This window comes from Protomyctophum bolini (genome assembly GCF_963924005.1).
Source record: "Protomyctophum bolini genome assembly, chromosome: 19".
Lineage (NCBI taxonomy): Eukaryota > Metazoa > Chordata > Actinopteri > Myctophiformes > Myctophidae > Protomyctophum > Protomyctophum bolini.
The window spans coordinates 39,491,221-39,503,720 of NC_137880.1; the positions used below are offsets into that span (position 1 = coordinate 39,491,221).

The following is a 12,500-nucleotide window of genomic DNA, read 5'->3' on the forward strand; positions in this document are numbered from 1 at the left end:
AGCTGACTGGCTAATGGCTTAACCTAACTATCCAATCAGAGCCCTGCTCTTTAACAGCGTTGTCACCCGGTCGTCGCGTCCTGCCAGCCTATCAGGTGTCCCCAGATACCAGTGTTGTTTTTGGCAGCAAATTTAGATTTTTTAGTACATGTATTTTGCGTGTCTTAAGTACCAGGTCTTATTCCCTAACTTGAGTAAACTAAAGACCTGGAGGCGTGATCAATGCTCTTTGGCCACTCAGAATAGCCAAATGGCATTGATCACGCCTCCAGGTCTTTAGTTTACTCAAGTTAATAATAATAATAAAACTTTATTTGTATAGCACCTTTCATGACATGAAATGCAGCTCAAAGTGCTTTACAGAACAATGGAGAATAAAAGAAAAGCAAGGCAACAACATTAAAAACAAGCAGTAATGCGGTACAGTGAGGACATGAATAACAAAATATAAAAAATAAAAGATCAATTAAAAGCAATGTTGTAGAAGTGGGTCTTGAGCTGAGCTTTAAAAATGTCTACAGAGGCTGCCTGACGAAGGTACAGTGGGAGCTTGTTCCATGCCGACGGCCCGTAGAAGCAAAAAGCTGCTTCCCCTTAGGGAAAGTTAGGGAATAAGACCTGGTACTTAAGACACGCAGAATACAGCCCATAGTCTCTTGAATAGTTTTCATTTAGTTTTAGTCGACTAAATCTCATAAGATTTTACTCGACTAAATCTACAGTTGATTTTAGTCGAACAAAATGCGTTTTGTCGTGGCCTCGATGCCGTCGTAATGACAGTTTTTACACTTGCTGAAAATAGCCGATCTACAAGCTCACAACTCGTCCCGGCGCGACGCGTTGTGAGCTTGTAGATCTGTTATTTTCAGCATGCAAGTATAAATGACTTATACTGGATCTCTTGTCCACTATAGTCCCTTCCTAACATTTTAGTCTAGTTTTTATTTGTTGATGAAATTGTCAGTATATTTAGTCTTGCAGTTTTAGTCATCTTGGCTTAGTTTTCATTGGATTTCCATTTAGTTTTCGTCAGTGGGGAAAAAGGTAGTATTTTTGTTTTAGTCGACGAAATCATCACCGCCCCAGACAATTCAATTCAATTCAATTCAATTCAATTCAAAGGGCTTTATTGGCATGATAAAACATACGTTTACATTGCCAAAGCAGAAAGAACAATACAACAATACAGCAATACAATCAAAACAAAAATGATGTACATTTGAAGGTCAGAATCTTCAATAGATCAAATTCTATGTACCAAGATAACTCGATGCAGGTATAGTGCAGGAATATAAACAATGATTAGTCTTTAGGGTGGTTGTGTTCCATTTGATATCCTTCTCCTATCACAGCAACTCACAAACCTTGCTGCTGTGTTTGCACATTGTTGTACTTCGCCCCAGCAGATATGGGAGTTTTTTTGTCATTGGTCATGTTTTCAAAATCTCTGTGTGTGGTTGTAATCTGTGGGAAGTATGTGTCTCTGATGTCTTGGTACAATGGACAGATGGTTAGGAAGTGTAGCTCGGTTTCCACTTCATTTAGTGTGCAGCGGGTGCATAGTCTGTCTTCTCAGACACACCTGGTCACTGTTCTGTTCAGTTATCTCCTCCTCTCTTCTCTTCCAGAAAACCACGCCGGAAAGGCAAGGGCCTAAAGGGCCTAAAGAGAAAACGAAAGAAAAACCCAAAGCGAAAGAACGGTGACGCGTACGTTCAGCCCCGCCTTCTCCCCCCCCGCCTGCCTGTGTCCTTACGCTTGTCTGGGAGGAATTCATCTGCCCCTTTTAACTGTGTGACGCTACGCCGTGGCGTATGTCTGTATGTCTCTCTCTCTCTCTCTCTCTCTCTCTCTCTCTCTCTCTCTCTCTCTCTCTCTCTCTCTCTCTCTCTCTCTCTCTCTCTCATCCCTCCGTTGTGTGGCCTTAAACCATCGTCCCGTAGAGCTTGCGTGCAGAGTGTCACCGTCAGTGTTGGGTGTTGTGTGAGCTTTGCAGTGCTAAAGGCTTCACGTTGACCTGTCTGCTATAACCAGAGAATGCCGTTTGTCCGCTGCCACAGTAACACTAAAGGATCTATGACCGTGTGGAGTACAGTACTCGTCCACACGTCCACGTCTCATTGCAGATGTGACTCAGTGATTCATAATGTGGCTCAGGAGGTAGAGCCGATGATCGTCCAATGATCCCTGGGTCGGCGGTTCGAATCCCGGCTCCTCCTCCTGTCCTACATGTCGAAGTGTCCTTGGGCAAGACACTGAACCCTACATTGCCTCCAGTGAGTCGGTCGGTGTGAGCTCGCCACCGTCGGTGTGTGAATGTGGGAAGTGAGGACGCTGGCGTCGACTGTTCGCCGCTTCACCTCCCAATGTGTGAATGAATGGACTATTGTAAAGTGCTTTGAGCACTTTGAAAAGCGCTATGAAAATGCAATTAATTATTCATTATGATAACCTGTCTTTGATATGCCTCCAGCTGCTAGCCCTACAGTCTGGAGCAACGGAAGCTCTGACCATGAGTAAAATATAAATGTTTCCTGTCATACAGTCTGGAGCAACGGAAGCTCTGATCACGAGTAAAATATAAATGCTTCCGTCGTACAGTCTGGAGCAACGGAAGCTCTGACCATGAGTAAAATATAAATGTTTCCTGTCATACAGTCTGGAGCAACGGAAGCTCTGATCATGAGTAAAATATAAATGCTTCCGTCATACAGTCTGGAGCAACGGAAGCTCTGATCATGAGTATAATATAAATGCTTCCGTCATACAGTCTGGAGCAACGGAAGCTCTGATCATGAGTATAATATAAATGCTTCCGTCATACAGTCTGGAGCAACGGAAGCTCTGATCATGAGTATAATATAAATGCTTCCGTCATACAGTCTGGAGCAACGGAAGCTCTGATCATGAGTAAAATATAAATGCTTCCGTCATACAGTCTGGAGCAACGGAAGCTCTGATCATGAGTAAAATATAAATCCTTCCGTCGTACAGTCTGGAGCAACGGAAGCTCTGATCATGAGTAAAATATAAATGCTTCTGTCGTACAGTCTGGAGCAACGGAAGCTCTGATCATGAGTAAAATATAAATGCTTCCGTCGTACAGTCTGGAGCAACGGAAGCTCTGATCATGAGTAAAATATAAATGCTTCCGTCGTACAGTCTGGAGCAACGGAAGCTCTGATCATGAGTAAAATATAAATGCTTCCGTCGTACAGTCTGGAGCAACAGAAGCTCTGATCATGAGTAAAATATAAATGCTTCCGTCGTACAGTCTGGAGCAACGGAAGCTCTGATCATGAGTAAAATATAAATACTTCCGTCGTACAGTCTGGAGCAACGGAAGCTCTGATCATGAGTAAAATATAAATGCTTCCGTCGTACAGTCTGGAGCAACGGAAGCTCTGATCATGAGTAAAATATAAATGCTTCCGTCGTACAGTCTGGAGCAACGGAAGCTCTGATCACGAGTAAAATATAAATCCTTCCGTCGTACAGTCTGGAGCAACGGAAGCTCTGATCACGAGTAAAATATAAATCCTTCCGTCATACAGTCTGGAGCAACGGAAGCTCTGATCACGAGTAAAATATAAATGCTTCCGTCGTACAGTCTGGAGCAACGGAAGCTCTGATCATGAGTAAAATATAAATACTTCCGTCGTACAGTCTGGAGCAACGGAAGCTCTGATCATGAGTAAAATATAAATGCTTCCGTCGTACAGTCTGGAGCAACGGAAGCTCTGATCACGAGTAAAATATAAATCCTTCCGTCGTACAGTCTGGAGCAACGGAAGCTCTGATCACGAGTAAAATATAAATCCTTCCGTCATACAGTCTGGAGCAACGGAAGCTCTGATCATGAGTAAAATATAAATGCTTCCGTCGTACAGTCTGGAGCAACGGAAGCTCTGATCATGAGTAAAATATAAATGCTTCCGTCGTACAGTCTGGAGCAACGGAAGCTCTGATCACGAGTAACATATAAACGCTTCCGTCGTACAGTCTGGAGCAACGGAAGCTCTTTCCTTGAGTAAAGCGATAAAGATAAATGTGACCCATGATCCCCTCAAAAAATAAATGAACTAAATAACAGATCTATAAAATACTGTAAGTTCACAACGCATCATGATACGGCACACTGTGAGCTCGCAGATCGTCTGTTTTCACTTCGCTTTTACCGGGTGCATTTGTGACCTTGTAGCTGCTGTGTGTGCGCACGTGTGTGTGTGTGTGTGTGTGTGTGTGTGTGTGTGTGTGTGTGTGCACGCGTGTGTGTGCGTTTGCCTTCTCTCCCTGCTTCAGGCGGTTTTGAGGGGCAGCGTATGCGTTCTACAGAGAACAAGCTGCCTCTATATAGACCACGCAGAGAGAGAGAGATAAGCTTTATGTTTCCAACTAAACAACAACACCAGCATGGCTCTGTTTAATCCTCTATCTGTGTCGGAATCACCGGGAGTTGGCTGTTGAGTCTGTGCCTCTGTGCTGTGTCTCGTATATATACAGTATAGCCTCATTCTCTGAGTCTGTGTCTCTGTGCTGTGTCTCGTATATACAGTATAGCCTCATTCTCTGAGTCTGTGTCTCTGTGCTGTGTCTCGTATATACAGTATAGCCTCATTCTCTGAGTCTGTGTCTCTGTGCTGTGTCTCGTATATACAGTATAGCCTCATTCTCTGAGTCTGTGTCTCTGTGCTGTGTCTCGTTTATACAGGCCTCATTCTCTGAGTCTGTGTCTCTGTGCTGTGTCTCGTTTATACAGGCCTCATTCTCTGAGTCTGTGTCTCTGTGCTGTGTCTCGTATATACAGTATAGCCTCATTCTCTGAGTCTGTGCCTCTGTGCTGTGTCTCGTTTATACAGGCCTCATTCTCTGAGTCTGTGTCTCTGTGCTGTGTCTCGTATATACAGTATAGCCTCATTCTCTGAGTCTGTGCCTCTGTGCTGTGTCTCGTTTATACAGGCCTCATTCTCTGAGTCTGTGTCTCTGTGCTGTGTCTCGTATATACAGTATAGCCTCATTCTCTGAGTCTGTGCCTCTGTGCTGTGTCTCGTATATACAGTATAGCCTCATTCTCTGAGTCTGTGTCTCTGTGCTGTGTCTCGTTTATACAGGCCTCATTCTCTGAGTCTGTGTCTCTGTGCTGTGTCTCGTATATACAGTATAGCCTCATTCTGTGAGTCTGTGTCTCTGTGCTGTGTCTCGTATATACAGTATAGCCTCATTCTCTGAGTCTGTGCCTCTGTGCTGTGTCTCGTATATACAGTATAGCCTCATTCTCTGAGTCTGTGCCTCTGTGCTGTGTCTCGTATATACAGTATAGCCTCATTCTCTGAGTCTGTGCCTCTGTGCTGTGTCTCGTATATACAGTATAGCCTCATTCTCTGAGTCTGTGTCTCTGTGCTGTGTCTCGTATATACAGTATAGCCTCATTCTCTGAGTCTGTGTCTCTGTGCTGTGTCTCGTCTAAAGGCCTCATTCTCTGAGTCTGTGTCTCTGTGCTGTGTCTCGTATATACAGTATAGCCTCATTCTCTGAGTCTGTGCCTCTGTGCTGTGTCTCGTATATACAGTATAGCCTCATTCTGTGAGTCTGTGTCTCTGTGCTGTGTCTCGTATATACAGTATAGCCTCATTCTCTGAGTCTGTGCCTCTGTGCTGTGTCTCGTATATACAGTATAGCCTCATTCTCTGAGTCTGTGCCTCTGTGCTGTGTCTCGTATATACAGTATAGCCTCATTCTCTGAGTCTGTGCCTCTGTGCCGTGTCTCCTATAGCAGGCCTCATTCTCTCGTCTTTATGGTGTCTGTGTTTCCTTTCATCGTCGTTTGTACAGCCTCTCTGTCCATGCTGGTATACCTTTTCTGCGTGATGTCTAAAGAGATGACTATCTCTGCTGGCTGCTGGGGGCGTTATGTAAACCAACGAGTCGTTGTTGTTTTGTTTCTTTTTCTTTCTGTTCCGTGTCACCGCCGCCCGTTGTCTGGTGGCATCGACAACAGCGCTGTGTAAACGTATCCATGTCGTTACACACCACACATCTCCACTATAGCTAGAGTGCTGGTGTTGCGCCCCGAAAACAGCTGATCTACAAGCTCTCAACGCGTCGCAGCTCGCTATTCTTCGTCCAAAAGAGCCCTCTGTATAATTATGGGATCTGAGCCCCTGCCCTTCTAACATCAGTCTGCACGTCCCTGAGATCACCCCAAGCCTCTGAAAGCCTTAATGCTTCATGCATGTTTCTAACCTAACGCCTACAATAACCACATCATCATCACCACGGCTGGGATGGTGGAACGCCAACGCCGTGTGGTTTGGGCTTTTAGAGGCATGTGTCACGTCACACGTGACACATGACACATGACACGCCCTCCCCTCCTTCCCTCCCTCCGGGCGGTAACGGGACCCCTTGTCAACATTGGGGGACAGGGTTCGAGGAGGAGTGACACCGGGAGACGGGGGTTCATTTGCGCTGCTTCAAGGACGTGTGTTCTGACCTACATGTGGCGGTGTGGGACCTGACGCTGTTACGAGGCTCTGCGGCTCTGTACTGGCACACCTGGTGGCAACACCTGGCACAGCTGGCATACCTGGCAACACCTGGCACACCTGGCACACCTGGCACAGCGGCTACAAACAACACTGCCTCGACTAGAGTGATGGACGACAGGCAATGCTTCTGGTGGCAAGAAAGTAATAATCTCTCTCTCTCTCTCTCTCTCTCTCTCTCTCTCTCTCTCTCTCTCTCTCTCCCCCTCTCTCTATGTCTCCGTCTATGTATCTCTCTCTCTCTCTCTCTCCCTCTCTCTCTCTCTCTCTCTCTCTCTCTCTCTCTCCCCATGTCTCCGTCTATGTCTCTCTCCCAGCAGCAGCAGTGTGTGTGAGCCGTGCTGTCCTCAGTGTTCGGAGCGAAGGAAGCGTCTGTTCGTCCAGGAGCCAATCAGCTGTCAGTGTTCCTGTAGACACACCGACCTGCACTGCAGAGAGCGCCATCTGGAGCTGAACGAGAGGACCTGCAAGTATGTTAATTTATGTTAATTCACTGGTTTAGTTAATTAAGAGGACCTGCAAGTATGTTAATTCACTGGTTTAGTTAATTAGAGAACATTTGTTAAAGCAGTAGAACGAAACGGCAAGGTCCTCTCGGTAGGGGCTCCTCGCTGGCTGTGAGGTGCAGGTATAGGGTCCTCTCGGTAGGGGCTCCTCGCTGGCCCTGAGGCAGGTATAGGGTCCTCTCGGTAGGGGCTCCTCGCTGGCCGTGAGGCAGGTATAGGGTCCTCTCGGTAGGGGCTCCTCGCTGGCCGTGAGGCAGGTATAGGGTCCTCTCGGTAGGGGCTCCTCGCTGGCCGTGAGGCAGGTATAGGGTCCTCTCGGTAGGGGCTCCTCGCTGGCCGTGAGGCAGGTATAGGGTCCTCTCGGTAGGGGCTCCTCGCTGGCCGTGAGGCAGGTATAGGGTCCTCTCGGTAGGGGCTCCTCGCTGGCCCTGAGGCAGGTATAGGGTCCTCTCGGTAGGGGCTCCTCGCTGGCCGTGAGGCAGGTATAGGGTCCTCTCGGTAGGGGCTCCTCGCTGGCCGTGAGGCAGGTATAGGGTCCTCTCGGTAGGGGCTCCTCGCTGGCCGTGAGGTGCAGGTACAGGCCTGTAAGTGTCTGTGGGAATACATTAAGTTGCTTAACGACTAAATTGGGAGAAGACCCGAGGAAAGGGAAAGGGAGACAATTGGCTAATCTAATTTCAGTTAAAATACGAGGCTTGTTTTTTTTCTTATTGTATTATGTAGTGTAATGTATGTCTTCTATTCATGTCTTCGTATGTGTCAGACATGTATAGTTATCATGTTATCTTCTTGTTATATGCCTGATGTGTCTTTGTCCTTGTGCTCCCCTGTAGATGTGACAAGCCCAGGAGATGAGAGAGAGACACAGAGAGACAGAGAGAGAGAGAGAGAGAGATGCTGGAAGCTGAATGAAGGAATAATCACACACAGCACTTTGACCTTTGACCTGTAAGCTCATACTCTCTGCGGAAAGCATTCCCCTGGACTGAGAACCACAGACATTTAAAATGCAGACGCCTCATTGGCCGCTGCAGTTCGTTTGGAGCGACCTCATTGGCCGCTGCAGTTCGTTTTTGGAGCGACCTCATTGGCCTCTGCAGTTCGTTCGTTGGAGCGACCTCATTGGCCGCTGCAGTTCGTTTGGAGGGACCTCATTGGCCGCTGCAGTCGGTTGGAGCCATGTGTCTCCAACGAAGGCCTTCTTTCCGCCTTCGTTGGAAGTGCGTGAAGGCACTCAAAGTGACTTACTGGCCAATCACAGCGCAACCTTTTCCGGGACTTGTCAATAATTCAATCAAAAAAGGATCTTTATTGGCATGAGAAAACAAACACTGCCTCTGATTGCCTATACCGGACGCCCGCTTAATGCCGTCACGCACGCGCAAGCTTCCGCAAATCATGCTTCTGCTGCGCTTCGCAAAGAAACGTCGGGTAGAGCTTGCCTCCATGTTGCCTCCAACAGAGACACGCCCCATAGAGCCTTTCTGTGTCTATGGAGACACAGACGCCCCATAGAGTCTACCTTTCTTTGTCTGTGGAGACACAGACGCCCCAGAGAGCCGAGAGACCTTTCTATGTCTTTCCCTGAGAACCAACCAGCAGAGAGCCAACCATATGGACCGAGAGAGAGAGACTCTGTGACCTTAAACGTGATCAGCGTGTAAATACCAGGAGAAAAAGTACATAATGTGTATATGCTGCTAAAGTCGACCACGATCTAAACCCTCCCCCGAGCGAGCGAGGGATTCACGGCTGCCGAGCGCTCTGGTGATTTTAAAGTCGTTTAACGGGCCTTTTGTTTCCGTCTGTTGTGGTCCTTGTTGTTCAATTCATTTTTTTATTTGCAAATTACTTCACTGGATTATTATTATGAGTTCTATGATACTGTGGTCGTACGTGTGCGTCAATCCTGAAAAAGAAGACGAAGAACTTCCCGATCTACGTAATAACGTAGTAAGCATTGAAACGGAGGAGGGAGGGAGGGAGGGGGGCAGCGATCTGCTTTTACCCCGAAATGACAGACTCCGCCCACCAGGAGGAGGACAGCCAATGGGGAAGCTGCATGGGCAGCTCGGCCACCGCTGCATTGGACAGAACGGTTTGCGGAGCGGTCTTGATATCGGAAGGTCGCTATTGTTCGTATTCCCCGGACCGGCACGTTAAAATGACCACCGCTGAAGTGCCCTTGAGCAAGGCATTGAACCCCTACCATGAAATGTTCTATGAGCAGGGCCTGTCTGTAAACAAGTTCTTGAGTTTAGTCCAGTTACCCTGCAGGGTAAACATAGTACCTTTCCTTTCCTTAGTCCAGTTACCCTGGGTAAACATAGTACCTTTCCTTTCCTTAGTCCAGTTACCCTGCAGGGTAAACATAGTACCTTTCCTTTCCTTAGTCCAGTTACCCTGCAGGGTAAACATGGTACCTTTCCTTTCCTTAGTCCAGTTACCCTGCAGGGTAAACATAGTACCTTTCCTTTCCTTAGTCCAGTTACCCTGCAGGGTGAACATAGTACCTTTCCTTTCCTTAGTCCAGTTACCCTGCAGGGTAAGCATAGTACCTTTCCTTTCCTTAGTCCAGTTACCCTGCAGGGTAAACATAGTACCTTTCCTTTCCTTAGTCCAGTTACCCTGCAGGGTAAACATAGTACCTTTCCTTTCCTTAGTCCAGTTACCCTGCAGGGTAAACATAGTACCTTTCCTTTCCTTAGTCCAGTTACCCTGCAGGGTAAACATAGTACCTTTCCTTTCCTTAGTCCAGTTACCCTGGGTAAACATAGTACCTTTCCTTTCCTTAGTTCAGTTACCCTGCAGGGTAAACATAGTACCTTTCCTTTCCTTAGTCCAGTTACCCTGGGTAAACATAGTACCTTTCCTTTCCTTAGTCCAGTTACCCTGCAGGGTAAACATGGTACCTTTCCTTTCCTTAGTCCAGTTTACCCTGCAGGGTAAACATGGTACCTTTCCTTTCCTTTTGGGAATCGCTCGGTCGCTTTCGTGATGTCCGCCTTCCTTTGTCGTTGTCGAGAACGTTGGAGAGAGTGGACGATGTCGTTTTGATCCACGGTATAAATATATATATATATATTTTTTAAAGCGGTCTTCATTTCTACAGCGCCTTTTAAAGGGGCATAGCGTTGGTCTCATGGCACCACTGAAATATCTGCCATTCATTTTTTTTCCTCCATAGAGATTTACACAAAATGTTTATATCAGTTATTTTCATCCAAGGATCCTGGGGATTCATGACAGTAAAAATCTTTGATATTGTGAAAGAATTTAAGTAAAAAAAAAAAAAATCTAAACAAAGCATATTTATTAAATGTATAGTATATCATATAATTAGCCTAAATATTCAAACAATTTCTTTCACAGAATCAAAGGTTTTATGGATGGATGGATTATATAGGCTTAAAGTAATGGATATAAATACTTGTGTAAATCTCTATGGGGGGGGGGGGGAAAGAATGGCAGATTTCTCAGTGGGTCCAGCAAGCCACGCCCACTGCTATTCTCTAGTCGTTATGGCGCTCCAGGCTCCGCCCCCTCCCCCATGCGGCGCGACGGAGGCGTCGACGACCGTGCCTTGCTCGAGGACACTTCAACGCCGAGCCAGCCGGGGATCGAACCGGGATCCTCCTGGTTCCACCTCCTGAACAACTAGCTGCCAAACGATCGCTTTGCAGGAGAACAGTAGCCTGGTTAATAAACCAGACTAATATGGCACGGACCGCGGGATATTAGTCTGGGGAGGCTCAGCTTGGATTTCATTTCCAGGGCGGCGGGTTGAAACATTTTCTCTTTGACGCAATTGGTCAGAGCTACTGTCAGTCAAAGGTCTCAAGCGTTGAAAGTCACTGTACCAAAGCCCGCCCATATTGCATATACCGTGTCCCGATTGGCCGCCCCATTTCTCTGGTGTAGGACATTGGCGTACAATTGAGCCTCTCCAGACCGTAATCCGCCGGCAGGCAATTTTTTTTTTTTGCCAACGGCTGATTCGGTCTGGTTTATTAACCAGGCTACATCTGGAGTGCCATGCACGCACACACACACGCACACACAGCAACGCAGGCACGCACGCACATCATATTTCTAAAGGGATATCATTATAGCTTATATTGGTACACTATATATACAATCCTGAGAGATAATTATTGAACATTTTACACGTGGATAGCCTGTGTGGGAAATCAAGGATCTTAGGGTGTATTATTATTATTAGCCTCTGTGAAAGAAACCACTGATAAAAAAAATACAATATACTGTAGTTTGATTCCAGAAAAAAAGAAACATGCTTCTTAAATTATTATTATTATTTTTGTCTCTTTGTTTTTGGTTTTATCTTTCGGGGGAGGGGGAGGTGGTTCGACAACGTCTTCTCATCTTGGACTTGCAGTCGAAACTAAAACACAGTTTCTTCTCTGAGTACTTTATGTACATGCGTACTGTATACGTGTACATGCATAATAATAATAATACAGTATCTCCCCTTATAGCCCGCCATAGTCGCCGCTACATAATTCATAAATAATGCTATTATTCAGTATTTCTTCAGTATTCAGTCTTCTGCCCGCATATTTAATTAGATCTATTTATATATATATATTATATAATACAGTGTTACAATAGCTATACGGTCGTCCCATCTCCCCTGGTCCCGTTCCCCTCGTTCGCTCTGCCTGATGTGTGCTTTTTTTTATTATTTTTAAAACGAAAGCTATTATAATTATTATTATTATTATTATTAATGTAAACATTCCCTCAATGGATCGTTTGTATCGATGCTATAACTGTGTTGTTCTCTCAGACCAGCGTGTGGATGGTTTGTATCGATGCTATAACTGTTCTGCGTTGTCCTCTCAGACCAGCGTGTGTATCGATGCTATAACTGTTCTGCGTTGTCCTCTCAGACCAGCGTGTGTATCGATGCTATAACTGTCCTGCGTTGTTCTCCCAGACCAGCGTGTGTATCGATGCTATAACTGTCCTGCGTTGTCCTCTCAGACCAGCGTGTGTATCGATGCTATAACTGTCCTGCGTTGTCCTCTCAGACCAGCGTGTGTATCGATGCTATAACTGTCCTGCGTTGTTCTCTCAGACCAGCGTGTGTATCGATGCTATAACTGTCCTGCGTTGTTCTCTCAGACCAGCGTGTGTATCGATGCTATAACTGTCCTGCGTTGTTCTCTCAGACCAGCGTGTGTATCGATGCTATAACTGTCCTGCGTTGTTCTCTCAGACCAGCGTGTGTTGTATCGATGCTATAACTGTCCTGCGTTGTTCTCTCAGACCAGCGTGTGTATCGATGCTATAACTGTCCTGCGTTGTTCTCTCAGACCAGCGTGTGTATCGATGCTATAACTGTCCTGCGTTGTCCTCTCAGACCAGCGTGTGTATCGATGCTATAACTGTCCTGCGTTGTCCTCTCAGACCAGCGTGTGTATCGATG

At 46.3% G+C, this 12,500-nt stretch overlaps 1 protein-coding gene across 3 annotated transcripts in view; it reads left to right on the forward strand.

The window, feature by feature from the left end:
- The window catches only part of vegfab (vascular endothelial growth factor Ab), a 24,275-nt gene extending 15,729 nt beyond the window's left edge, over positions 1–8,546 (forward strand). The window contains exons 6-8 of one of the 3 annotated variants that reach the window (XM_080790257.1): positions 1,629–1,709; positions 6,863–7,015; positions 7,885–8,546. In XM_080790257.1, coding sequence (XP_080646383.1) covers positions 1,629–1,709; positions 6,863–7,015; positions 7,885–7,906 — 256 coding nt within the window. In that variant the 3' untranslated portion in view covers positions 7,907–8,546. The remainder of the gene's footprint in view (positions 1–1,628; positions 1,710–6,862; positions 7,016–7,884) is intronic. The other 2 variants (XM_080790258.1, XM_080790259.1) reach the window with 2 other exon arrangements.
- The last annotated feature ends 3,954 nt before the right edge of the window (positions 8,547–12,500 follow it).